The following is a 27,037-nucleotide window of genomic DNA, read 5'->3' on the forward strand; positions in this document are numbered from 1 at the left end:
AGGACCTCCGACTTGGGGGCAGCGACCGTGACAATGGTCCTCAAACAGACAATGGCCTTCATACAGCCAGGGATGCTTTGTATACGGAGCCATGGACCACTGGGCAAATGAATGTCCCTACTCTACCCAACAAAGGCCGGGAGGCCTCGGGGGCTTCAACAGAGGAAAGTGGAGAAACACCATAGATGGACTGGGACCCAGAGAGGACCCATGCAGGGTCAACACTGGCATCAGCCACCTACCTACCCTCCCCAGCACCTGTTTCAACAGCTGCCCCAAAACTAACAGGGGACAGCACAACCAGCCCAAAATAACTACCCACCCAACCAACTTATGATGCTCCAATAGAGGGGCTGAGGACCAGCCTTAGACAAGCAAGACTATCCAGAGGGAGTTTTAGACAATGTGAATTGTTCGTGCCTGCCCTTCGTGGTTGATCCAGGAGCCAGGTACAGTACAATAAATAACAGTCTCCCTCTCTCGTCCACTTATGAGTGTGGTTGGATTTTCGAGTAAACCTGAAAACTGCTATTTGAGCATGTTTTTGATGAAACTGAGCCAAGAGACGGATACCATCGAGTTGAAGAATGTTATCCAGGTCAAAGCACCATTTTGTAAGAGGTTTCAAAAGAAGGCCGCAGCCCGGGTTTATCCTGGCGGCCGTGCAGATCTCTAAGCACTGGTTCAGTTACTCTGGTCAAGGTGATTCTTCAATGATCAGACCCGATGAAAAGTTTAACAATTTATTTGAACCACAAATACAGAGTCAGGATATAAGGTTGGTGAATTGGTTCATCGCTGAGGTATTCCATGTGCAGCTTGGACAGCTCCGGATGAAAAAGACCCCAATTGACTAGCCATAGTCTTCAATTGTGGAGACTCTACTTCCTATCGTGACGTCATGCAGTCATGGACCGATCCTGGCTTCGCCTCGGTGTCTGTTGATATACTGCGCGACTGTTGTTATGCGTAACTAAGTGTAATATATGTACATGTGTACATATAGTGCAACTATATGTTTGTGAGAAGAGCCGGGTGTGTATCTATAATGGAATGTGGCAAACAAAGCCGTGTAGGAAGTGTTGCGTAATTGTGCAGCCACTAATTTCTATCGATAGATAGAGTGGGGCAAAATAGTATTTAGTCAGCCACCAATTGTGCAAGTTCTCCCACTTAAAAAGATGAGAGAGGCCTGTAATTTTCATCATAAGTATACCTCACAGCGGAGAGACAAAATGAGGGGGGGGGGGAATCCAGAAAATCACTTTGTCTGATTTTTAAATAATTTATTAGAAAATTATAGTGGAAAATAAGTATTTGGTCACCTACAAACAAGCAAGATTTCTGGCTCTCACAGACCTGTAACTTCTTCTTTAAGAGGCGCCTCTGTCATCCACTCGTTATCTGTAAAAATGGCACCCGTTTGAACTTGTTATCAGTGTAAAAGACACCTGTCCACAACCTCAAACAGTCACACTCCAAACTCCGCTATGGCCAAGACCAAAGAGCTGTCAAAGGACACCAGAAACAAAATTGTAGACCTGCACCAGGCTGGGAAGACTGAATCTGCAATAGGTAAGCAGCTTGGTGTGAAGGAATCAACTGTGGGAGCAATTATTAGAAAATGGAAGACATACAAGACCACTGATAATCTCCCTCGATCTGGGGCTCCATGAATGATCACAAGAACGGTGAGCAAAAATCCCAGAACCACACGGGGGGACCTAGTGAATGACCTGCAGAGAGCTGGGACCAAAGTAACAAATTCTACCATCAGTAACACGCTACGCCACCAGGGACTCAAGTTTTGGAGTGCCAGATGTGCCCCCCCTGCTTAAGCCAGTACATATCCAGGCCCATCTGAAATTGGCTAGAGATTATTTGGATGATCCAGAAGAGGATTGAGAGAATGTCATCTGGTCAGATGAAACCAAAATAAAACTTTTTGGTAAAAACTCAACTTGTGTTTGGAGGAGAAAGAATGCTGAGTTGCATCCAAAGAACACCATACCTACTGTGAAGCATGAGGGTGGAAACATCATGCTTTGGGTCTGTTTTTCCGCAAATGGACCAGGACGACTGATCCGTGTAAAGGAAAGTGAATGGGGCCATGTATCGTGAGATTTTGAGTGAAAACCTCCTTCCATCAGCAAGGGCATTGAAGATTTGTGGCTGTCTTTCAGCATGACAATGATCCCAAACACACCGCGCGGGCAACGAAGGAGTGGCTTCATAAGAAACATTTCAAGGTCCTGCAGTGGCCTATCCAGTCTCCATATCTCAACCCCATAGAAAATCTTTGGAGGGAGGTGAAAGCCTCTGTTGCCCAACGACAGCCCCCAAACATCACTGCTCTCGAGGAGATCTGCATGGAGGAATGGGCCAAAATACCAGCAACAGTGTGTGAAAACCTTGTGAAGAAATGTTTGACCTCTGTCATTGCCAACAAAGGGAATATAACAAAGTATTGAGATGAACTTTTGCTACTTGACCAAATACTTACTTCCCACCATAATTTGCTAACAAATTCTTTAAAAATCAGACAGTGATTTTCTGGATTTTTTTTCTCATTTTGTCTCTCATTGGTGAGGTAAACCTATGATGAAAATTACAGGCCTCTCTCATCTTTTAAGTGGGAGAACTTGCACAATTGGTGGCTGACTAAATACTTATTTGCCCCACTGTAGATCGATACCGGGTGATTGAAAAGTAACTCCCTATTTTTAAGTACTTGTAAGTTATTTCTGAACTATAATTCTTACAAGAAATGAACATGAGAAGAAAGTGTATTGCACTGAGTTTTATTTCAAATTCGATATGGGTGCCAGCATTAGCCACCAGTTTCTCAAGCCGCCTGGGGACCGCATTAACTGATTTCACAAAGAACTCTTGTGGGATGGAAGACATAACTTCTCGTATTCGCCCTTCAATTTCTTCCAAAGTCGTTGGTTTGGTAGAATAGACTTGCTCCTTTTAGTCATGGAACATACACACAAAAAATTGTGAAAAATATTACAACATATGATTAAATAAGTATTTTGAAATAGGGAGTTACTTTTCAATCACCCTGTAGATAGATAGGTTTCAAATAAGTGAATGGAGTCAACACTGCGGTCTAGCGGCTAGAGGGACGGGCCTTCCCACACGAGTGAATATTCTCAACAGGTGTGTGTGGATGAATATCTTCAAAACAGCATTAATTTTGTCTCAAATATAAATGCGCGTGCCTGCTGTTCCACAAATGCACCTTCAACAATTTACAAGCAGAAATTAAATATTTACAAGTGGTAAGTCGTGATTAATGCGCACACACAACATTAAAACGCGTGTGTAAATCACGGCAATATTTGTAGAAATAAATCTGAGACAAATCTTCTCGGTGTAAGTTGGAAGTTTTTCCAGCCAGGTCAGGCGTGCCTGCGTGTCGATTCGTATGTTTTTTTGGCGCGATGTTTTGTCCAACTAGGCTTTCCGTACATGTTCTGCTGCAGACTTATTTCCGCATACGTTTTTTACGTAACACGGGCTTCACCATCTTCCTGAATTCTTACCGAATTAACGAGCTGAAGCCTTGACACAGGACGTCAATCACTACTTTACGGCACTAAAACATCATTCGTCAAATGTTCATGTCCGCTTAAACTCGTCTCGGTGCGCGTTGAAGCTTCTCGGCCTAACTTAGCTTGGCCTAGCTTAGTTTGCTAGCCGCTAACAAAGAGACGCGTTTGTGAGCCACAACATCGCTAAGCAGAGATCAAGTGTGAGCGAAAAGGTGTTGTGATTGTCGCGTGAAAATGTGTACAAGAAGGACGGCAGATTACGAGGAAGAACTTTGTGGAGCAAAAGAGGAGCTGGAGCAACAACGTCAACAACTGGGCGCTGATCTCAAGCTTCAGCAGCCTCGAGTAGCAGGTTCGTTCACTTGTGGTTATGTAACAAAAATCTTCAAAATAGACGACGTCATTGGATAGAGGAGTGACACACGAATAAAATGAGCACTCGTTTGTAAGAAGCAGATGAGTAAGGATTTTATGTCGCACATTGGCCCAACATTCTTGCCCAGAGATCAAATGAAATTAGTGACCGAAACTTTGACTCTTGGGTCGAAACATATCCGTATGTTAGGGGTATTACTTGAAAATGAGATATTTGAACAGGTCATTTTCCGATGTTTCAATGGCGTCCGCGCGAGCCGTCTCATTTCCAGAGAGCAAGCGCACTTCACTTACTGATAGTAGAACATCACACAAGAGGGCTCCTTAGGTCGAGGATTGGTGGCTGCTATCAGCAGCCTTCACGGGCAGCCCGTGCATTGAAATTAGTGAAATTAGTATATTGCAAAAAAATTAATAAATACAGTCATTATGGCTAAACACGTACCAGTGTTTGTAACTATGACTTTATTGTCTAGACTAACAAACCTGAATATATTTGTCTGGACGAAAAAAGAAAATCCTCATTATTCTGGCATTTAGCAAATAATAATTTTAGTAATCCTAATCGATTTAAAACAGGAAACGTTCAATCCGATTTTCTGTTACAAAAGTCAGGGGGAAAAAAACGTATCTTTTATCACTGTTCCTGGTGTGCGTGCCTTGGCCTTTTAAGGGCACTGTGGTGCGGTGCGGGGCATGCATGGGGATACATTCTTACAAGGAAGTCATTATAGAACTTTATTAATCCAAGGTTTTTCAGAGATAAGGAAAAATATATACTGGTTACTACGGCGTTTGTGTATGAATATTCGTTATTTGACGACAAATCCCTCCCGTGATCTAATGCTAATTTTAGCTAGCCCGTCTGGTTCCAATTGAGTGTTAGCTGGGCATTAAGCTGCCGATCTTAACAACAAAGTGTGTCCTGTCTTTAAATATACAATGTTTGTAATAATAATTCCTTATATTGCGCATTTAGTTTTACTGTAAACTACAACTGGGGTGTCAAACATCTTGAAGCAGGCTCAGGGATGGCAAATCACACGCTTCCTGCAAGCAACTCCAAGTCATGGCTGACATCGATTTCTCTGCCCTCAGCTATGCGTTTTGCTCACCGCGTCTCATATTTATCAAGGTATTTCGCGATATCTATCCATCCATCCATCCATTTTCTGAGCCGCTTCTCCTCATTAGGGTCGCGGGCGTGCTGGAGCCTATCCCAGCTGTCATCGGGCAGGAGGCGGGGTACACCCTGAACTGGTTGCCAGCCAATCGCAGGGCACATAGGAACAAACAACCATTCGCATTCACAGTCATGCCTACGGGCAATTTAGAGTCTCCAATTCATGCATGTTTTTTGGGATGTGGGAGGAAACCGGAGTGCCCGGAGAAAACCCACGCAGGCACGGGGAGAACATGCAAACTCCACACAGGCGGGGCCAGGGATTGAACCCGGGTCCTCAGAACTGTGAGGCTGACGCTCTAACCAGTCGCCCACCGTGCCGCGCGATATCTATCTTTATCATTTTATTCTCACCTAGCCCTAATTCAGACATATTTTGACGGACCGTTGTAGCCGCTAAACAGAAATACTGAGACGCCCACCTCGTCCGTGGTGGTACCTTCAAGATTTATCCAGAGAAGCGCGTGGTGGCCACGGTGTTTTGGGAGTTTTGTTTCAGTGACAAAAAACTAAATGCTTTTTTGGGCCATTTCAGGCCGAAAATTCGGTTCATCACTAATTGAAATATCGTCCCGACAGATAAGATGTCATCAACAAGAGTTATTGTGACTGGTTGGTAAAGTCCAAATCTATACCGTCATCCAAATTGATACCATCGCCGAATATACTGTTTATACCGCGCACCCCAAGCAACAATCTACACAATCAGGTGTGTCCATAACATCTAGGATTAACAATTGTTCTGCTCGAGCTGACTGACTTTAACAGGGCTGCTGTTAGATTTGCCATTTGATGAGTGAGTGTGTTTATGATGAACTTCTGCCTACACACACACATGCAAGTCTTCTACCTGTTTTTGTACACGTTATTATTTTTACACTTTTTCATGTTATTATTTTTATTTAACATACACTGACCAAAAATATAAACGCAACACTTTTGTTTTTACTTCCATTTTTCGTGAGCTAGACTCCAAGATCTAAAACGTTTTCCACATACACAAAATGCCATTTCCCTCAAATATTGTTCACAAATCTGTCTGAATCTAATGGTGAGCGTTTCTCTTTTGTGGAGATAATACATCCCACCTCACAGGTGTGGCATATGAAGATGCTGATAAGACTTAGGTTGGCCACAATAAAAGGCCACTCTGAAATGTGCAGTTTCATCACACAGCACAATGCCACAGATGTCGCAAGTTGTGAGGGAGCATGCAAATGGAATGCTGACTGCAGGAATGTCCACCAGAGCTGTTGCCCGTGAATTGAATGTTCATTTCTCTCTTAGATCTTTGAGTCCAGCTCACGGAAAATAGGAGAAAAAACAGTATCGCGTTGATGTTTTTGTTCAGTGTAAATCTGAACTATTCCATTGCTCATGTGGCTCACCTTGTATGATTTCAGTACCTTAGATATATAGAAACAATAATACACAACATCAAAGTCACAACATGAGAAGTGATATTGCAAAACCGTGTTTGGTTTCTATTCTTGTCTAGCAGATGTCAGTGGGGATCGTAGTCCTGAATGGCAGGAGCCAGAGCCCCGCCACATTAAGGAGGAGGTGGAAGACGAAGAGCCCCAGTTCATGAAAGAAGAGGAGACGGACTCCGCCCACATTAAAGAGGAGGAAGAGTTCCCGCACATTCAAGAAGAGGAGGATACCACCAAGTTGCCATTGACTGGTGTCTCTCTGAAGAGTGAAGATGAAGGTCAAAGTGAGGACGATTGGGGGGTGGAGCCTCCAAGCAGTAGCTCAAGTCAACACATGACAACAGAATGTGATGGAGACTACTTTGGAGGATCACAAGCAGACAGCCGCTTAGCTCCACTATCAGATAGTAACGACACAATGTCACACTCTCCTGACACTGATGATGATGATGATGAAGAACAGTCTGAAGGCCATAAGCCATCTCACACTGACAACAAACGCTGGGAATGTTCTCTGTGTAGGAAAACATTTGCTTATAAGTGTGTTTTGAAGCGACACATGACAATACACACTGGAGAGAAACCTTTTTCCTGCTTAGTTTGTGGTAAAAGATTCTCTCAAACGACCCATTTGGCAACACACGCAAGGACACACACTGGAGAGAAACCCTTTTCCTGCTCAGTTTGTGGTAAAAGATTCTCTCAAACAACCCATTTGACAACACACACAAGAACACACACAGGTGAAAAAGGGTTTTCCTGTTCAGTCTGTGGTCAAAGATTTACACGAAGAGCCAATATGACAGCACACACAAGAACCCACAACCTCTTAGCTCCACTATCACATCATGACGACACAGCATCACACACTCATAACATTAATGAAGAAGAGGAACTGTCTGAAAGTGATACGACACGTCACACTGACAACAAACCCTGGGAGTGTTCTCAGTGTGGGAAAATGTTTCCTTGTAAGAGCAGTTTGACTAAACACACAAGAACACACACTGGGGAGAAACCTTATATCTGCTCAGTTTGTGGTAAAAGATTCTCTCAAACAACCCATTTGGCAACACACACAAGAACACACACTGGAGAGAAACCTTTTGCCTGCTCAATTTGTGGTAAAAGATACTTTCAAGGAAGTCATTTAACAACACACACAAGAACGCACACTGGAGAAAAACCTTTTGTTTGCTCAGTCTGTGGACTCCGATTCTCTGAAAAGGGAAACCTAATAATACACACAAGAACACACTCTGGTGAGAAATCTTTTGCCTGTTCAGTTTGTGGTCAAACATTCTCGAGAAAGGAAAGCTTAAAAACACACACAAGAACCCACACTGGTGAGAAACCTTTCACCTGCTCAGATTGTGGTAAAATATTCTCTCGAAAGGGAATTTTAAGAATACACAGAAGAACCCACACTGGTGAAAAACCTTTTACTTGCTCAGTTTGTGGTCAAAGATTCTCTCAGAAGGGAAGCTTAAAACAACACACTAGAACCCACACTGGTGAAAAGCCTTTTGCCTGTTCCGTTTGTGGTCAAAGATTCTCTCAGAAGGGTCAGGTTAAGAGACACAAGTGTGCTGGTCAGAATAGAAGTGATCAATTAAGCTTTAAATGAAATCTTAAATATTGAAATTAGTTACTATGAACCTGATTTTGAACAATGTAGCTTCTTGTGTTCTATGTACCTTCTTAAAAGGGAACTAAACACAAGATGTCAAAACTGTTATAATCGGTACGTAATTCCAAATGAGACCCGGGAGCTGCCCAGAGAGCTTCATAAGGAAAAAATCCTGACTGAATTCCTTCTTCCCGGTTCTTTTAATGTCTGATCGGTGATCTCATCCCCAAATAAAACCCTGGTACACTATACTTGTCTTTGAGTATTTATCAATTGCAAAAAGCTTTGGTAAAGTAGAAGCATACATCGCTGGACTCTCTTCCTTCTCTCGTGGGATCTGGAAGATGAGTGAGTCTTCTTTTCAGGTAACAATTCCCTCAACAGCCGCTTACCAAACCGGTTCTTGCCTGTTCTCAGTCTGAATGTTATCAGTATGTCTGTAGTGCGTGTGTGTGTGTTCATAACATAGTGTGGTCAGTTTTAACAAACAAAAGCTAGTGTGTCCTAGTGACCTGTAAGCTGCAGCATAGAAATATACCTTGTAATTTTAAATATCTACTGTTATATTTTAAATATTTACTGCTGCTTACTTAAATCTATGAAGTCTTTATTCTAAAATGCAATCAAAGCTTATCTAAAGCCAAGATAGATAGTTATGGCAAATCAAATGGGGCTAATAGCAAAAACACACTCCAGCAATTTATCATACAGCAACACCCTTTTGGATATACCCTCCGGTGGAAGTAGATCTTCATAGACAAGAAAGTACACAGTGATAAAGGAAAAGGAAACTGGGAAGACGCAGTCGAACAGAGACTTAAAACAACACATGACTTGTACACCACAGTCTTTACTGATAGTTCAGAAGATATTGGGAATGGAAGAACAGCATTTGCATGTGTCATTCCAGATTTAAATATAAACATTCAGGAACACACATCAGATCATTTAGCAGTATATGCAGTGGAATTTATTACAATCACGATGGCACTACAGTTGATTGAACAAAACAGGTAAAGCGGGTTATAGTCTGTTCAGATTCATTATCAGCATTATTGTCCTTAAAGAAGATGGTATCACAAAGGAAGTCACATTTGTAATTTGAAATTTATGAGATATTGTATAGATTAAGTAACTTAGAGACAAGGGTCAGGTTTATGTGGGTTCCAACACATAAAGGAATAAAGGGGAATGAAAAAGCGGATTATTTTGCAAAACAAGCACTTAAATGAGAAGAATGGTCGGGAACATCTTTTGGGATGGGCGAGGTCGAGGTTTATGTTTGAAAACATAATCAAAACGGAATGGCAAAAACTTTGGAATGGAGGTCACACAGGACGGCATTCCTATAAAATACAGCAGACTGTGGAGGGCATAAAGGCAGTGGGTAGAAACAGAAGGGGACAAACAATTATAATAAGATTAAGATCTGGACATACTGGGCTAAATGGGACAATGCATTTAATTGGGAACCATGGTACAGGTTTGTGTAATGCAGCCCTATGGGGTCACAAGCCAGTGCAAACTGTAGGCCGGTCCCAAGCCCGGATAAATGCAGAGGGTTGCGTCAGGAAGGGCATCCGGCTTAAAACTTTGGCAAACAAATATGAGTGTTCATCCAAAGAATTCTATACCGGATCGTTCGTGGCCCGGGTTAACAAAGTCCGCCACCGGCGCCGTCAACCTGCAGGGCGCTGGTGGAAATTCAGCTACTTTGGGTCAAAGGGAAAGGAAAAGGAATAAAGGGCGAAAGGAATACATCGAGATGCGACATAGGGCAAAGGTAGAGGTGGCAAAGGCCAAACAAGAGGCATATGATGACATGTATGCCAGGTTGGACCCTAAAGAAGGAGAAAAGGATCTATCCAGGTTGGCCAGACAGTGGGATAGAGATGGGAAGGATGTACAGCAGGTTAGGGTGATTAAGGATAGAGATGGAAATACGTTGACTGGTGCCAGTAGTATGCTAGATAGATGGAAAGAATAATTTGAGGAGTTGATGAATGAGGAAAATGAGAGAGAAGTGAGAGCAGAAGAGGCAAGTGTGGTGGACCAGGACAGGAAGTGGCAATGATTAGTAAGGGGGAAGTTAGAAAGGCATTAAAGAGGATGAAAAATGGAGAGGCAGTGGGTCCTGATGACATTCCTGTGGAGGTATGGAAGCATCTAGGAGAGGTGGCTGTGGAGTTTTTGCCCAGCTTGTTCAATAGAATTCTAGCGCGTGAGAAGATGCCTGAGGAATGGAGGAACGGTGTGCTGGTGCTCATTTTTAAGAACAAGTGTGATGTGCAGAGCTGTGGGAACTATAGAGGAATAAAGTTGATGAGCCACAAAAACGAAGTTATGGGAAAGAGTAGTGGAGGCTAGACTCTGGACAGAAGTGAGTATTTGCGAGCAACAGTATGGTTTCATGCCTAGAAAGAGTACCACAGATGCATTATTTGCCTTGAGGATGTTGATGGAAAGGTACAGTGAGCTATATTGTGTCTTTGTAGATCTAAAGAAAGCCTATGACAGAGTACGCAGAGAGGAACTGTGGTACTGCATGCGGAAGTCTGGAGTGGCAGAGAAGTATGTTAGAATAATACAGGACATGTACGAGGGCAGCAGTACAGTGGCGAGGTGTGACAAACGAATTTAAGGTGGAGGTGGGACTGCATCAGGGATCAGCCCTGAGCCCCTTCCTGTTTGCAGTGGTGATTGAGAGGCTGACAGATGAGGTTAGACTGGAATCACCGTGGACCATGATGTTTGTTTGTGATGACATTGTGATCTGCAGTGAAAGCAGGGAGCAGGTGGAGGAACAGTTAGAAAGATGGAGGCATGCACTGGAAAGCAGAGGAATGAAGATTAGCCGAAGTAAAACAGAATATATGTGCATGAATGAGAGGGGTGGAAGGGGAAGAGTGCGGTTGGAACGGGTGGAGGAAGGTATCAGGTGTGTTATGTAGAGTCTCTGCTAGGATGAAGGGCAAAGTTTATAAAACAGTGGTGAGGCCAGCCATGATGTACGGCTCAGAGACAGTGGCACTGAAGAGACAACAGGAAGCAGAGCTTGAGGTGACGGAAATGAAGATGTTGAGGTTCTCTCTAGGAGTGACCAGGTTGGATAAAATTAGAAATAAGCTCATCAGAGGGACAACCAAGGTTGGACGTTTTGGAGACAAGGTTAGAGAGAGCAGACTTGGATGGTTTGAACACATCCAGAGGAGAAATAGTGAGTATGTTGGTAGAAGGATGATGAGGATGGAGCTGCCAGGCAAGAGAGCTAGAGGAAGACCAAAGAGATGGTTGATGGATGTTGTGAGGGAAAACATGAGGGCAGTTAGTGTTGGAGAGGAGGATGCAGGAGATTGGCTTACATGGAAAAGGATGACGCGCTGTGGACAAGCCCAAAGGAAAAGAAGAAGAAGGTACAGGTTTGTGTGACTGTGGTGTAGAGGAGGAGAGTGCTGAACATGTTATTTGTACTGTCAAAGTAGAGTAAATAAGTAGAGGGAGGCTGTAAGAGATGAGTTGAAGAAAAGTGGGGTTCCAGTATTTCATCTTAGAAATGTACTGAACACTGAAGAAAGCAAGATCCGAGCCTTGTTTCAGTTTTTAAATGAAACAGGATTGATAAAGACAATCTACTAAAGTTTATTTGTCTTTTATGTATTTATTTTGCCCCCTAGTATTCTACTATAGACGTACTCCGATCCACACTCCAGCACAGTAGACGGCGGTAATGCATCTTGTGCGTTTGATGCCACCCGCCAACGACGAATTGAAGAAGAAACGAAGCCATTGATTCCACCCGCCGAAGAAGAAGAAGAAAAGACGAAGAAGAGAAAGAACGACACGAAGAAGAAGAAAAGAACAAGAACAAGAAGAAGAGAAGAACAAGAAGAAAGAAGAAGAACGAATTGCCTGCAGTGGCCGCTGTAGCAGAATAGGGAAGGACCACGCGCTTTGCATCTTCCCGAATTAGTACCGAACGCATTTAAGCCTGTTCGCATCAGGACGACCAACACTACTTGACTGGACTAAAACGGCATTCATTGCCCGGTTCCAGTCGTCTCGTGTGCACGTCGAAGTTTCTTGGCCTAGTTTAGCTTAGCTAGCTGGCCACGCACAAAGAGACGCGTTTATCATCAACGCATCGCAAAGCGGAGAACAAGTCTGAGCCAAAAGTCTTGTGATTATCGTGTGAAAATGTGTGCAAGAAGGACAGCAGACTACCAGGAGGAAGTTTGTGGGACAAAAGAGGAGAGCGGGCGACAACTTCAACTGCCTGACGTTGTTTTCAAGAAGCCTCGAGTTGGGCTACGCACGGCAGGTTTGTGCACGTCAATGTTCACACTGCGGGCTATTCCAATTTTGGGGGACCAATGTGACACGTATCAGATCGAATACTAACCAATGAGCGGTGACCGTCATTTTTTTCTGTATACATAATACAATTGGCTGCCCAGTACGACAGCCTTCCTTCCACACGGCATCTCAACCAGTCTGGTTATTGCTGCTTCTTGTTCCGTTCTCGTCCTTCTCCCCCCCCAATAAGACCACCACATCTTCCTCCTCTTGCGCGTTCTCCAAGACCAGCACCACCTCCTCACTGCCCCTGATGCTGCTGCTAATAATAATCATAACAAGAGTTATGTTCTTAATGCACAAAGGCAATCCATGTAAGAAAATTTCTCCTATTTTAGTTCAATTAGAATTACCAATTTACTAAATGACAGAATAATGAGCGAATCATTTTTCTACACAATTTTTCAAGTCAGAAATTTATATTTCATTAGTATTTGGTGGCATTCTGCAACTTATTACAATATATTACAACAGCTGTATTCTGCAATTACGGTGGTTGGTAGAAAAGAGATTCATAAACTCATCTCAGTCCAGAGACTTTGCTTGTCTTGATTTGCAAATAAAACTCTGCGATTGCTCATCATCATCTATGACAATATCAACTCACAGTACACTGGCTATAGCGAGCCAGATGGCGTTTCCGGGTGTTGCTGATGTATGGCTTTCGCTTTGCATGGTAGAGTTTTCGGCCTGCATTCGTAGATGTAGCGACAAACTGTGTTACCTGACATTGGTTTTCTGAAGTTTTCCTGAGCCCACGTGGCAATATCCTCGACACAATGATGCTGGTTTTTAACGCAGGCCTGCTTGAGGGATAGAAGGTCACGGGCCTTCAATGTTGGTTTTCGGCCTTGACGCTTGCGTGCAGAGAGTTCTCTCGATTCTCGGAATCTTTTGATTGGTTTCATGGACCTTAGATGATGAAATCCCTAAATTCCTTGCTATGGGCTCTTTGCATTAAATCTCCTGCCTTCGGGAAGACGTGCATCATCTGTGTAAGTCCTTCCGAGCACAGTGCAGCAAATTGGAAAAGGGCTTTAAGATGTATGCCACATCTTACATCCACTTCATTTCCAAAATATGGAAATGAAGACAAATTGTTCTGCAAGTGAATTTCTATAGGTTGGCAGCTCTGCAGTCATACTCATGAATGAAATTTTACTTAAAATTGGCATAATATTCGGTTTTCGGCCCTGGTTTCCTCATTTTCGGTTTCACATTTCGGCCAAGAATTTTTATTTCGATCCATCACTAAAATACTTAACCGTTTGGAGCTTTTTGAGAGCTGGTGGTCGTAAAGACAATTAGTCGATGAGCTGAGCCTTTGTCTGTGAGCTGGTATAGCCAAATCTAGATCTTCGCCTCAAAATCAACGCTTTTCCGCTTGCAGAAATCTAAAATGAAGGTAAAGGTAAAACTGGAGAAGGCCACTCACAATTGCCTCTGCATATTCACATTTAGAAAGAGAGCAACAGATCATAGTTGAGTTAAATTTTCATCCACCTAATCCACATCTTTAATTGTCGTTGACATGAAATGACGACAATGAGGAGGCAATGTCTAATTTCTTCAAGCATTTGTTCATCCTCGCTCACGACTCTGTTGTTTCACCTTGGTGGGAGGAGCTAACGTAAACAGAAGCGTGAGGATCAAGGACAGAGAAGATCGAAAATAAACAAAATAAAACAAAAAAATGTGTCCATTTGTGTCTTGCAGACATCAATGAAGATCTTTGCCCTGAGCGGCTAAAGCCAGAATCCCCTCGCATTAAAGAGGAAGTTGAGCATAAAGGATCTTCTCACATTAAAGAGGAAGAGGAGGAGCCAGAGTTTCCCGTTATTAAAGAAGAGGAGTCTGAGCGCCCTCACATTGAGCAACAGCTGTTCTCCCTTCAACCTCACATGAAAAAGGAGAAGGAAGAGCCCTCATACATTAAAAAAGAGGATGATCTCACCAAGTTACCATTGAGTGGTGTCCCTTTAAAAAGTGGAGATGAAGCTAAAGGTCCAAGTGAGAAGATCAGAGGGGTGGACCCTCCAAGCAGCAGCACAACTGGACACATGACCACAGAAGGTGATGGAGACTACTGTGGAGCATCACAAGCAGAAGGCCTCATCGCTCCACTATCAGATAGTGACAACACATCACACTCTCCTGACACTGATGATGATAGAGAACAGCCTGATGGTGATATGAGATGTCACACTGCAAAAAAACGCTGGAAATGTTCCCAGTGCGGGAAAACTTTTCCCTATAAGTCGAATTTGAAACAACACATGAGAATACACACTGGTGAGAAACCTTTTGCCTGCTCAGTTTGTAGTAAAACATTCACTCAAAATACATTTTTAACAATACACACAAGAACACACACTGGGGACAAACCTTTTTCCTGCTCAGTTTGTGGCCAAAGATTCTCTCAGAAGGGAAACTTGAGAAATCACGCAACAACACAACATGGGGAAAAAACACACACTAGGGAGAAGCCTTTTTCCTGCTCAATTTGTAGTCACAGATTTTCTAATAAGACAAACTTGAGAAGTCACACAAGAAACCACATTAGGGAGAAACACTTTTCCTGCTCAGTTTGTGATCAAAGATTCTCTCAGAAGAGAAACTTAATACATCACATAAGAACACACACTGGGGAGAAACCTTTTATCTGTTCAGTTTGTGGTCAAAAATTCTCGAGAAAGGAAAGTTTAAGAAGACACACAAGCACACACACGGGAGAAAACCCCTTTGCTTGTTCAGTTTGTGGTAAAAGATATTGTGAAAATGGATTATTAAGAAATCACAGAAACTGTTCAGTTTGTGGGAAAAGATTTACTACAAAGGGATATTTGATAGCCCACAGCGTAACACACACTGGCGAGACACCGTTTGCATGCTCAATTTGTGGCAAAGGCTACGCGCTAAAGGATAGCTTTATAAAACACTCAAGAACACACACTGGAGAAAAACCTTTTGCCTGCTCAGTTTGCGGTCAACGATTCTCTCAAAAATGCAATTTGACAACACACACAAGAAGACACACTGAAGAGAGGCCTTTTTCCTGCTCAGTTTGTAGCCAAAGATTCACTTGTCAGGATCAGGCTAAGAGACACAATTGTGCTGGTGAGAATAGCAGAGAGCAAGAAGCTTTAAATTAAAATGTAAATGTTTAAATCTCAAGGCATTTAATCGATTGTTCTATAGTCTTGTATTCTGTATACCTTCTTGCATTTTATGTATCTTCCTATAAAGTCTCCTGTGGAAAAATGTTGAGAATTAGCAGTTATGCTATCGCACATCTGCTTTTTCAATGAGTCAAGGTTAGGTGTCCATCCAGATTTCGGTGCCACCAATATTGAATGGGACTCTCCCACTTGCCACTGTTGTTGGTTGGGACTTTACTTGCTGACCAATAAAGTTTTCTTTGTTCAGTGAGCTTGTGTCAGTGAAGTCTTCTTCAGTATCACCCCTCGTTTCCTTGGGGGAAGAGGGATCCGATCGATTCACCACAAAATTGGAGCAAGCGGCTTGCTGTCAGTCCTGAGCTCGCTCCAGGCCAGCAAAATGCAAGTTGAGTGGTTTTTCCACAATTGGGAGTCAGACGAGCCTGCCGAGGGGTTTTGGTTTATAACGGGGCACTTCAAATGAACTGTGGGCAGAACAGACAGATGTTTGTGCTTGGAAGGCAGTGCCATTAGCTCTTTATAAAGGTGTAAATTAAAACAAGGTGGAGTTAGGTGTCATCCATTTCACAAAAAGAGAAGATAGTTTAAAGGAAGAGAATAAATGTCTAACAAAGAGAATGTGGGAAATGAAGAAAATATGTGAGATGAAGAAATAATGTTGGAAACAATTAGAATGGTCAGTCGAGTAAGATTAGTGATGCTAAATAACCATGTGTGTCAAATGAAATTTAAGGTCACTTTTAACGGACAAGTTAGTAGTAAATTAGCAGTTGAATAGCCAGAAGATAGCTGGGATAGGCTCCAGCACACCCGCGGCCCTAGTGAGGAGAAGCGGTACGGAAAATGGATGGATGGATAGCACCGTCAGGGATGCGTTCACTGAGCCAAGTTTCAGTAGCAGAGGGCGGCAAAACGTGGAGAGTCTTTGTTGGTCCTTGTGAGAAGAAGGACCTCCATTTTCTGAGCCGCTTATCCTCACAAATGTCGCGGGAGTGCTGGAGCCTATCCCAGCTGACTCTGAGTGAGAGGCGGTGTATATCCTGAACTGGATAGAGATGGAAATATGTTGACTGGTGCCAGTAGTGTGCTAGATAGATGGAAAGAATACTGAGGAAAAAGAGAGAAGTGAGAGCAGAAGAGGCAAGTGTGGTGGACCAGGAAGTGGCAATGAATAGTAAGGGGGAAGTTAGAAAGGCATTAAAGAGGATGAAAAATGGAAAGGCAGTTGGTCCTGATGACATTCCCGTGGAGGTATGGAAGCATCTAGGAGAGGTGGCTGTGGAGTTTTTGACCAGCTTGTGCAATTGTGCAATAGAATTCTAGCACGTGAGAAGATGCCTGAGGAATGGAGGAGAAGTGTGGTGGTGCCCATTTTATAAGAACAAGGGTGATGTGCAGAGCTGTGGGAACTATAGAGGAATACATATCTTCCAGATTTCTTAATTTATGTTTAAAAAAATAATAATAATTCTCTGCGGGAGCACGGGGATCTCTCCAGACCCTCCCCTTACAGTGTTTTTTTTGGGGGTTTTTTTTGGTCACCTTTTTCATGTCTTTGGTGTTTGCATGTCTGATTACATGATATATGTTGAGAGGAACAGAGATATTTAAAAACAAATCTAAAACAAGAACAAATGGAATGATTATGGGAATGAATTAAAAACATGCAGCTCCCTAATTACGTTTAAAAAAATATGTGTAAAACAAGAGTGGTTAAGAAATATACAAATCAGGTATAAGGGGGAAAATAAATAAATACAATTAAAGTAATAAAACATTGTGTTAGTTATGGGCACGGCAGTTCTTTTGAGAGTACTGAATCATTCGAATCAGTTCTTTCAAAAGACTCGTTCAAAAGATTTGTTCACCATTTTATTGTTTGGTAAATATTTTTTGCAGGTGAAGTCCGCTAACTAGAGACTTGCGTCAGCAATACTGGCCGTCGGTGGTGACGTCAGTTCGGAAAAGTAGAGCCGTAATCATTTGAAAGAGTATTGTCGTTTCCTGTGTTTGAAAGGAAGATAGTTTCATGACTCCTTGACCCCGTGACGTATTCCAACAAAGATGAAGGAAAGGGGGCATAAAGGTTAGGCGATTGGACTTTCCGAAGAGGGCCATAGGTACAAACAAAAAGTAGATAAGACACCCCCCCCCCCCCCCCCCCCCCCTATCAGCTGCGTGCCTACGACGTGGCTATGCTAGTGGAGACAAATTGTCAGTTTATTTCATGTTTGTGGCCTGCAAGAAAAAGACATAACTGATAAGTCGGCACATTATGCTGCATACGGTTGCACACAACGCCGTAAATTACAACAAGGGGACTGAAAATAACCTTTCCCAAGTAAAAATAATTTTGGGCTCCTTTTTTCAAATGTTTTGTATTGATAGGACCCGCTTTGGCGTTGACAAAAGAAATCCAATGAAAATCGTTTGAGAACTTAAGATAGTTACGATTTATTTCAATGCCCTTGCATTGCCTTTGAGGGGAACCTTGCCCCCACCAATGTGACCGTTACGAAGGCACGCCGGTTAGCCGGGCTGCTACCGAGCGCCGTCGTATCTAGAATTCTATGTATATCAGTGAGCCGCAGATCGCTTCCGCTCAGGGTTTCGCTCAAACTCCAAGAGCGTTTCCACCCACTTCACTCAATCTCCTTGAATTTGCACCGAATGAACCTACTGGATTTTCGACGCAGTGCGGTCATCAATACTTCGCTGGACTAAAACATCACTCTTCAATCTTCGTGTTTTGGTTCAAATCGGCTCGGTGAACGCTGAAGCTTCTCGGCCTAGCCTAGCTTAGCATTGCTTGCTAGCCGCTAGCAAAGAGACTCGTTTGCGATCAAGTGTGAGCCAAAGGTCTTGTCATTGTCGTGTGAAAATGTGCTCAAGAAGGACAGAAGAGTACGAGGAGGAGCTTTGTGGAACAAAAGAGGAGGACGAGCGACATTGTCAACCACTGAACGCAGTTTTCAAGAAGCCTCGAGTTGGGTTACACACAGCAGGTCTCACTTGTTTGCTGACTATTTTCTATTTTTACATTATTCCCGTTTTTCTTTAAGGGGACCGCGTGACGTTACATTTGAGTTAACATCCAATAATGTGTACTTTGTGTTTTGTCTCACGCAGGCAAAAACGTTGGTCATGGCAAGTGAAATCAGGTTTCAGTCAGGACAAAAATAGGAGGGTGACGTAATGATGCGCATGAAATTGATCGGCAGAAACTTCTTCCGCTTAATAACGTCGTAGCTGAGAATCTTTTCATCGCAGTATGCAAGTTTGTGCGAGCAAAGATATGCAGCAAAGCGTCTGTACAACAGCGACAACTCGTATTTGCATTAAATACGCAGCTCTCGACAAATGGGTCCCTTTCACCCACCTCGCCTGACCTGAGGCGATAGACAAAGGACTACACAAAAGATTTAATGAAAAAGAAAAGTATTTTGACCTGTGCAAATAATTGTTAATCATTCAGTTGTTGATTTGGAAAATGTTCAGTGGAATGTCTCGATATATGACGTTTATTTGCATATTTGGTTAAAGCTTAGGCTCATATGCCATTCATCATTTGTATACGATAGTAGGCCTACTAGAAAAGGTCAAATATCACCAAAATGAACACAGGCATCAAGTATTTAAAGGAGCTATGGGGTCTTAATGGGCTATATTTCTCTAACAAGTTGATTTTCAGTCTTCAAACCAACGTAAGAGCCGTTGACAGTAAAAAAAAAAAAAAAAAAAAAAAAAAAAAGCAGCTTAACATTGAGCTGAAACTTCACCGTAGCAAATTTACATCAGAATGAATTGGGACAAAATTCACATAAACGTCTCACAGTGTCACAATCCCTAACCTTGTGCCTCATCGGTGGGTAAGGAAAATAATCGTTTTATAGCATTTGGTTCCATCCGTTAAAAAAAAATAAAATAAAATTCCACCAGTGCCGTGTGGAGTTACTTTTCGTGCCAAAATGCTGAGTTCTGGTGTGTCCCCTTCGAAATAAAAGGCTACAAGCTTAAAACAGGAAGTGAAGTTAAAACTTGCGCACATAGACCATTTGACGTGATAACACTGTTCCAAATAATGATTTTTAACAATGCTATATTTAACTTTTAGCTGAAACATTAATTAATAAATAAGTCCAGCGGGTTATAAAGTCCTGGTTATAAAGAATCAAATGTTCATTTTGGTCTATGCTGCAGGCTAGACCAAATGGATGTTCATAATTTGTACACCCTTTATTTAAACCATGCAAACTTTTTAGACCCCGCCCCCTAAAAGGTTCGGAATAGAGAATCGTTTGGCACTGGAATCGAAATAAGGAACTGGAATTGGGACCGGAATCACTCAAATTCAAACGATGCCCAACCCTAAAAGTGGCAGTGCAGTGATCCCTTGTTTTTCGCGGTTAATGGGGACCAGTAACTCCCGCGAAATTATGTTCCACTGCTAATTTAATATGCTGAAAAATCGCTAATTTATTAGGATGTCATTGATTAAAATGGCAAAACCACGGCAGTGGGTGCTGTCCTGATCACAAGCCTTGTCAACCCAAGCAATATTATACCGTTGCACTTGCAATCTCACATGAACACAACAGCTACATATAGCACTCCAAAATTATATTCTATATGAAAAATCGCTAAATTATTAGGGCGTCATCAATTAAAATGGCAAACACAGCGGACATCTTCGTCACTCACTTAAGCCAAGCAATCATATAACATATCCCTAATGTCACAAAATCAAATGCCTGTGTAACATCATCATCCAAAACCCTTTGTTTCAAGCATTCAGGCCTGATTAAATAGTACAAACATGGCACTTTGATGGCAGGTGTTGGCCGTGCTGACAGCCAACCGTGGACATCAAAGTCCGCCTGTGTCACGCAACGCCACAATACGCTACAGAAACATCTGTCATGTCATCCAACGGAGCTCTTTTCAAGAGACATTTGTGATGCAATCAATACATTTAGCTGACAAAAAACGTTTATGTATGCAGAAATTAATCTGGAAGCACAGAACGTGGAATGATGTGGCTGTCTTCTATCTTCAAAGGCATTTCAACGAATGTATTTTTTTAAAACAAGCCTACTAAAATTTAAAACTATCATTATTTTCCACTTGTCTAAAAAAACATACAGACTTCCAATATAGGCAAATTTACACAGAATAGTCAATAGTTCAATGATGTCATCGCCTCCTGTACCAGACGTCTCAGGCCATGAAACTGATGTGACCAAAAGTCGGTGAGCCAAAATGCGGCTGAAAATCAAATCTATCTTAAGAAAACAAGCCTAAAATTACTAATGAGTCTATTTTGGCGGAAATCTCTTTCTGCAGACATTTGTAAGGCAGTACACCTTGAACTGGTCGCCAGCCAATCGCAGGGCACATATCAGAATCAGAATCACATATAAACAAACTACCATTCGCGCGCACATTCACAATTTAGAGTCGTCAATCAACCTACCATGCAAGTTTTTGGGATGTAGGAGGAAACCGGAGTGCCCGGAGAAATTTTTAATCCATTACGTCGTAGTGCGTTACTAATGTTTTTCTTGGTGACTGTGGTCCCAGCTGCCTTAAGATCTTTAAGAAGCTCCTCTCGTGTGGATTTTATTTTAGACATTCTGTCTCTCGCTATTAAGATACTTACCATTAAAATTATAGACCGTTCATGTCTTTGTCAGTGGGTAAACTTACAAAATCAGTGAGGGATCAAATAATTTTCTTCCACTGTGTGTGTGTGTGTGTCACACTTGGGGTATTAAAATTGATCGGACGATTCAGTGAAACATCGCTATCTTCCATTGCGCAGTTCTCATATCGATTCAAGATGCATCCTAATTGATGTTTATACATGGATTTTTGGCCGAAATATTCAATGCAGCAGTGCCTTACTTTTGTGCTGCACCTAAACACCCTCCCACTAGATGCCACACACCACACCAGAGCCCTGCAGCCCGCCAGAGAAGCATTAGAATCTCAAGGGACTTAACCTGGCAAGCTTTTTTTGACACTGAAGTCCGCTGTAGTCTCACGGAGTTTAGAACAAAAAGTAAAAGTTTAACATGGCAGAGAAGGAACTACGAGATGCTCCGAGACACATTTACAAATCGGAAATCTGGACTTATTTTGGGAGACGGAAGCCTGGAATATGATAAAAGCCATGCCATATGCAAACTTTGCAATGCGAAAATCATATCCTGCGGAAACACCACAAACCTTCAGGCATATGTTGCAAGACGCCACGATGGAGTGGAAGTAAAAAGAAAACAAAAGACTACTTCGTCACAATTAACTCTTGAACAAGCTAACTTGGTCAAATTCAGCACGTGCCACCAAAATAACACACTCGTTGACTTATTACATGTGCAAAGACATGCGCGCTCTGAGCTTGTTTGAAGTTGAAGGCTTTCGTTATATCATGAACACCGTAGCGCCTCCTTACACCATACCATACCACCAACATTTCACTGACGTTGCTTTACCCGTTTGTATAAATATGTAAAAAACACTGTGCTGGGTAATCTACATTGTGCCGAGCGAGTTGCATAAACGTGACGCCTGGACATCCAGGTCCCCCGAGTTGTATAACTAGAACAGCGCATCACATCAACGACGATTGGAAGATGCTGTTGCAAAGGCAACCAGTGTATGACAGCCACACAGGAGAGAACGTTGCACGTCTACTGCGTAAAGATCTTGATGAATGGGGCCTGAGTAAAAAAAAACAATGTATATAAATTTGTAACATTAGACATTACATATCATATTGGAATGAAAGTATACCTAGGTACCGGTTTACGTTTTTACAATATGGAAAAAATTATTTTCCTTATACCTATGTGTTGTAAGCTGTATCGACTTTTGATGATTTGTTTTTTTTATTCTGAAAAGAAATGCAAATTATAAACAAATTGCGCTATATGTTTTTTTTTTATTTTTTTTTAATTCAAAGTCTGTATTTGTATTTTCTGAGAATCTGTTCTAAACGGATAAAACAGTTCCAGGAATCATGCCTGCCCATGCGAGATGGGGCTTTCTTTTAATGACGTTACCATTAGCGTTTGTTCTGCACTGGTAGTGTAGTGGTACATGCTGCTCAGGAGTTGCGTCAGGAAGGGCATTCCGTCGTAAAAACTGTGCCCATCAAATCATGCTACCTCTTATAGGTCAGGCCAAAAGTCACAACAACAATAAAAGTCATAAATTGTCATCATTATAACTTTTCAATGGCAGACACGGTCTGTGTGCCTCAAAACAAAACAAAAAAACAATTTTAAAATGCCTTTCGACCCATGATTACTGTTATTGATACCTTTGTTTTTATGCACTTTATTATATTTCTACTGTTATTAGTTTTATTTCCAATCAATCTTAACTTTTTATTTCACTAATTTGGCTGGCCTAATAATCTCAAATATAAATATCAACAATAATACACAACATCAAAATCACAACAGACTTTACCAAACCATGTGTCTTTGTCATTTTGTGCCCTGCAGACATCAGTGAAAAATACCTTCGTCCTGAGCAGCAGGAGATGGATATCCCTCACATGAACATGATAGAACCAGAGCACCCACAGGAGGAAGAACCCCCTCAGATTAAAGCAGAGGTGGAGTCAGTGCATCCTCACTTCAAAGAGGAGGAGGAAGAGTGCCCATACATTAAAGAGGAGGAGCCAGAGCACCCTCACAAAGAGATGGAAGACCTTCCTCACATGAAAAATAAAGCAGTGCTGGACTCCCCACACATTAAAGAAGAGGAGGAAGAGCCCCCATACATTAAAAAGGAGTATAATATCACCAGTATGCAATCGATAGGCGTTCCTTTGCAGAGTAAAGATGAAGATAAAGGTCAAAGTGAGGCGGACAGAGGTACAAAGCCTCCAAGCAGTAGAAGCTCAACTCAAAACATGACAACAGAAGTTTATGGAGACTACTCTGGAGGATCACAGGCAGACAGCTTCTTACCTCCACTATCAGATAGTGATGACACAACATCACATACTCACGATGATGATGTTTATAATGATGACGAAAACTCTAAAAGTGATATGACATGTCACATTGACAACAAACACTGGGAATGTTCTCAGTGTGGGAAAACATTAAGTTCAAAGTCTAATTTGAAAGTACACATGAGGACACACGCTGGTGAAAAACCTTTTGCCTGCTCAATTTGTGGTAAAAGATTCTCTTCAAAAGCATATCTAAAAATACACACAAGGTCACACACTGGTGAGAATCCTTTTACGTGCTCTGTTTGTGGTCAAACATTCTATCTGGAGGTAAACTTGATAAAACATACGAGAACCCACACTGGAGAGAAACCTTTTGCCTGCACAGTTTGTGGTAAATTTTTCTCTGAAAGGGGAAGCTTAAAAACACACACAAGAATACACACTGGTGAGAAACCTTTTGTCTGCTCATTTTGCGGTCTAACATTCTCTCAGAAGCAAAACTTAAAAAAACATACTCAAACCCACACTGGAGAGAAACCTTTTTCCTGCTCAGCCTGTGGCCAAAGATTCTCTCAGAAGGGGACCTTAAAAATACATTTAAGAACACACACTGGAGAGAAACCTTTTGTCTGCTCATTTTGTGGTAAAAGATATTCTGGAAAGGGAAGCTTAAAAGAACACACTAGAACGCACACTGGGGAAAAACCTTTTACCTGCTCAGTTTGTGGTCAACAATTTTCTGTAAGGAGAAAATTAAGCATACACACAATAACACACACCGAGGAGGAGCCTTTTGCTTGCGCAGTTTGTGGTAAAAGATTCACGCGCAAGGGAAGCTTAAATGCACACACAAGAAGAACACACTCTGGTGCGCAACTTTTTTCCTGCTCATTTTGTGGCCAAAGATTCTCTCAGAAAGGAACGTTGACAATACACACAAGAATCCACACTGGTGAGAAGCCTTTTGCCTGTTCAGTTTGTGGCCAAAGATTCGCTCAAAAGGGAAGGTTAACAAGACATTCAAGAACACACACTGGAGAGAAACCTTTTGCATGCTCAGTTTGCGGTCAAAGATTCTCTCTGAAGGCAAACTTAAGAAGTCACTCAAGAACACACACTGGAGACAAACCTTTTGCCTGCTCAGATTGTGGTCAACGATTCTCTGACACGGGAAGTTTAGGAAGACACAAAAGAATGCACACTGGAGAAAGACCTTTCACCTGTTCAGTTTGTGGCAGAAGATTCTCTCATAAAGTAACCTTAAAAAATCACACAAAAACACACACGGGAGAAAAACCCTTTGCCTGCTCAGTTTGTGGACAAAGTTTTTCTCAGAAAGGAACCTTGACATTACACACAAGAACCCACACTGGTGAGAAACCTTTTGCCTGCTCTGTTTGTGGCCAACGATTCACTCAAAAGGGACACTTAAGATGTCACATACGAACACACACTGCGGAGAAACCTTTTTCCTGCTCACTTTGTGGCCAAAGATTCTTTCAGAAGCAACAGGTTAAGGGACACAAATGTGTTGATGAGAATAGCAGTGATCAATGAAGGTTTCGCCTCTCATCTGAGCAAGCTTCATGAGTTCATGCACCAAGGATGACTGTATTCTTTGTACCTTCTTGAAGGCCTCCTTCTGACAAGTGTTAATAATTAGTACTTGTGTTAAAACACTTGTAGCAGTACACCTGCTTTGTTCAGTGTTTTTGTGATGTGCATATCGAATGAGCAAACGATTGAAATAGCGGACACTGACTCTTTGGGGTAAGATGGAAAACTGTATGTGATCCTGAATAAATTTTACATACATTTTGTAATGAAATGTATTATGTCAATATATCACACTGTATAATTTCTCATCTATGTATTTGTATTTGCTTTTGATTTGATTTGTTTTACTCTGCTCTCTACTCCCAGGTCAGCCTTTCTAATTAGATTATATCCCCAATTGCCTTACCTGGATGAATATAGGTTGGGAAAAAAATGTACCGGTACAACTTTTTAAACAGTGAGAGTTACTTGTATATCAAGTAAGGAGCTTCAACGATGATGAAAATGCAGGTGGCCATATTAGCAGTCAGGAAGTTATACAACGAGGTGGCCCGCTGTGTTAGATAAAGGCATGTTATCCCTCCAGATTTCAGAGCCACAAATATTCAATCGGACTCTTCCACATGCCACGGCTGTTGGTAGATACTTTGTTTGTTGACCAATAAAGCCGTCTTCGTCAATGAGCTTGTATCAGCTGAGTCTTCTTTATCATCACCCCAGAGGGAATATCCGGAATGAGTAGACTTCCATGTGCCGTGATCCGCGGCTTGCCGTCAGTCCTGAGCTCGCTCCAGGCCAACAAAATACAAAGTGAGTGTTATCTCACAATCAGGAGTGACACAGGCCTGTCGAGGGGCTGCAGGTAATAATGAGGCACTTCAAACGAACTTTGTGGGGTGTTTGTAATAGTGGAGCAGCACGAGCACTCAGATTTTATTAAGGTGTAAATTAAAAAAAGGTTGAGTTAGGTTTCCTAGGAAGATGATTTAAATGAAGAGGTCATATGTGTAAGAAAGAATGTGGAAAATTAAGAAAATATGTGTGGTGAAGAAAAGATAAACGTAGTAAAGTAAAGTGGTTTATTGAGTAACATTAGTGATGCTAAGTCAAGATGCACGTTTGGTGGAAATTTAGCGCCCCAATTCTAAAGGGGGTGTCGCCCTCATCTGTGAATCCGTTCTCAACCTTAGCAGTCGCCCAAACAGTGGCTTTAAAACATTCGAGGTTCTCGCTGTGTTCCACAACACCGTTCCCATTATGTACCATCCCTGTGGCCCTTACTCTGTTTTTTTAGATGAATTCTCAGAATTCATCGCTGACTTGGTGACCCACGCAGACCGTATATTAATCATGGGTAGGGTTAGGAAGAATGAATTCGCTATTCGAATCAATTTGCAAATTCAAAACAATATCGAATTAAACTTCACATTTGATTGGAAGTGAATTAACTCTTATCTTATTCTGGCAGGAGCTGGAATGAATGAAGTCATCCAGCCACGTCCTTATTTTACGTTTGACTTCCTGCGCATGCGCTGTTGTACAATACCCTCTGTAAGCCCTAATGTATAATACGCAACGTACTGTATCCGCAGAACGAAGCCTTCCATGAGGAGAAGCTGCACGAATGTTCATGGCAGACTGCGACAGATGAATTGGATAAAGTTATGCGAGATTCATTCAACACATCTTGGAAGATGTTTGACGAAAGATACCACTAACTAGCAGCTAAGCTAACTAGCTGCTAGTAAAAAATATGTCGGGGAGTGTGGAGTACGCATTTTTCGACACCAGGACT

General features: G+C 42.1%; 2 protein-coding genes across 3 annotated transcripts; both read left to right on the top strand.

Annotated features, from left to right (window-relative positions):
- The first annotated feature begins 3,463 nt into the window (after positions 1-3,463).
- On the top strand, positions 3,464-8,430 carry LOC133464992 (gastrula zinc finger protein XlCGF57.1-like). Of its 2 annotated transcripts, none has more exons than XM_061747264.1 (2): positions 3,464-3,912; positions 6,617-8,430. In XM_061747264.1, the coding sequence occupies exons 1-2, from the start codon at positions 3,795-3,797 to the stop codon at positions 8,176-8,178; spliced, it is 1,680 nt and encodes a 559-aa protein (XP_061603248.1). In that variant the 5' UTR covers positions 3,464-3,794; the 3' UTR covers positions 8,179-8,430. The 2 variants fall into 2 exon arrangements, with proteins under 2 accessions (XP_061603248.1, XP_061603249.1); XM_061747265.1 differs by having other exon boundaries at positions 3,466-3,912; positions 6,620-8,430.
- A 3,585-nt stretch (positions 8,431-12,015) lies between these two features.
- Positions 12,016-25,932, top strand: LOC133489828 (zinc finger protein 605-like). Its single transcript, XM_061798982.1, has 3 exons — positions 12,016-12,499; positions 14,251-14,826; positions 23,225-25,932. The coding sequence occupies exons 1-3, from the start codon at positions 12,376-12,378 to the stop codon at positions 25,240-25,242; spliced, it is 2,718 nt and encodes a 905-aa protein (XP_061654966.1). The 5' UTR covers positions 12,016-12,375; the 3' UTR covers positions 25,243-25,932.
- The last annotated feature ends 1,105 nt before the right edge of the window (positions 25,933-27,037 follow it).

Source organism: Phyllopteryx taeniolatus, chromosome 15, assembly GCF_024500385.1.
Source record: "Phyllopteryx taeniolatus isolate TA_2022b chromosome 15, UOR_Ptae_1.2, whole genome shotgun sequence".
Taxonomy (NCBI): Eukaryota; Metazoa; Chordata; class Actinopteri; order Syngnathiformes; family Syngnathidae; genus Phyllopteryx; species Phyllopteryx taeniolatus.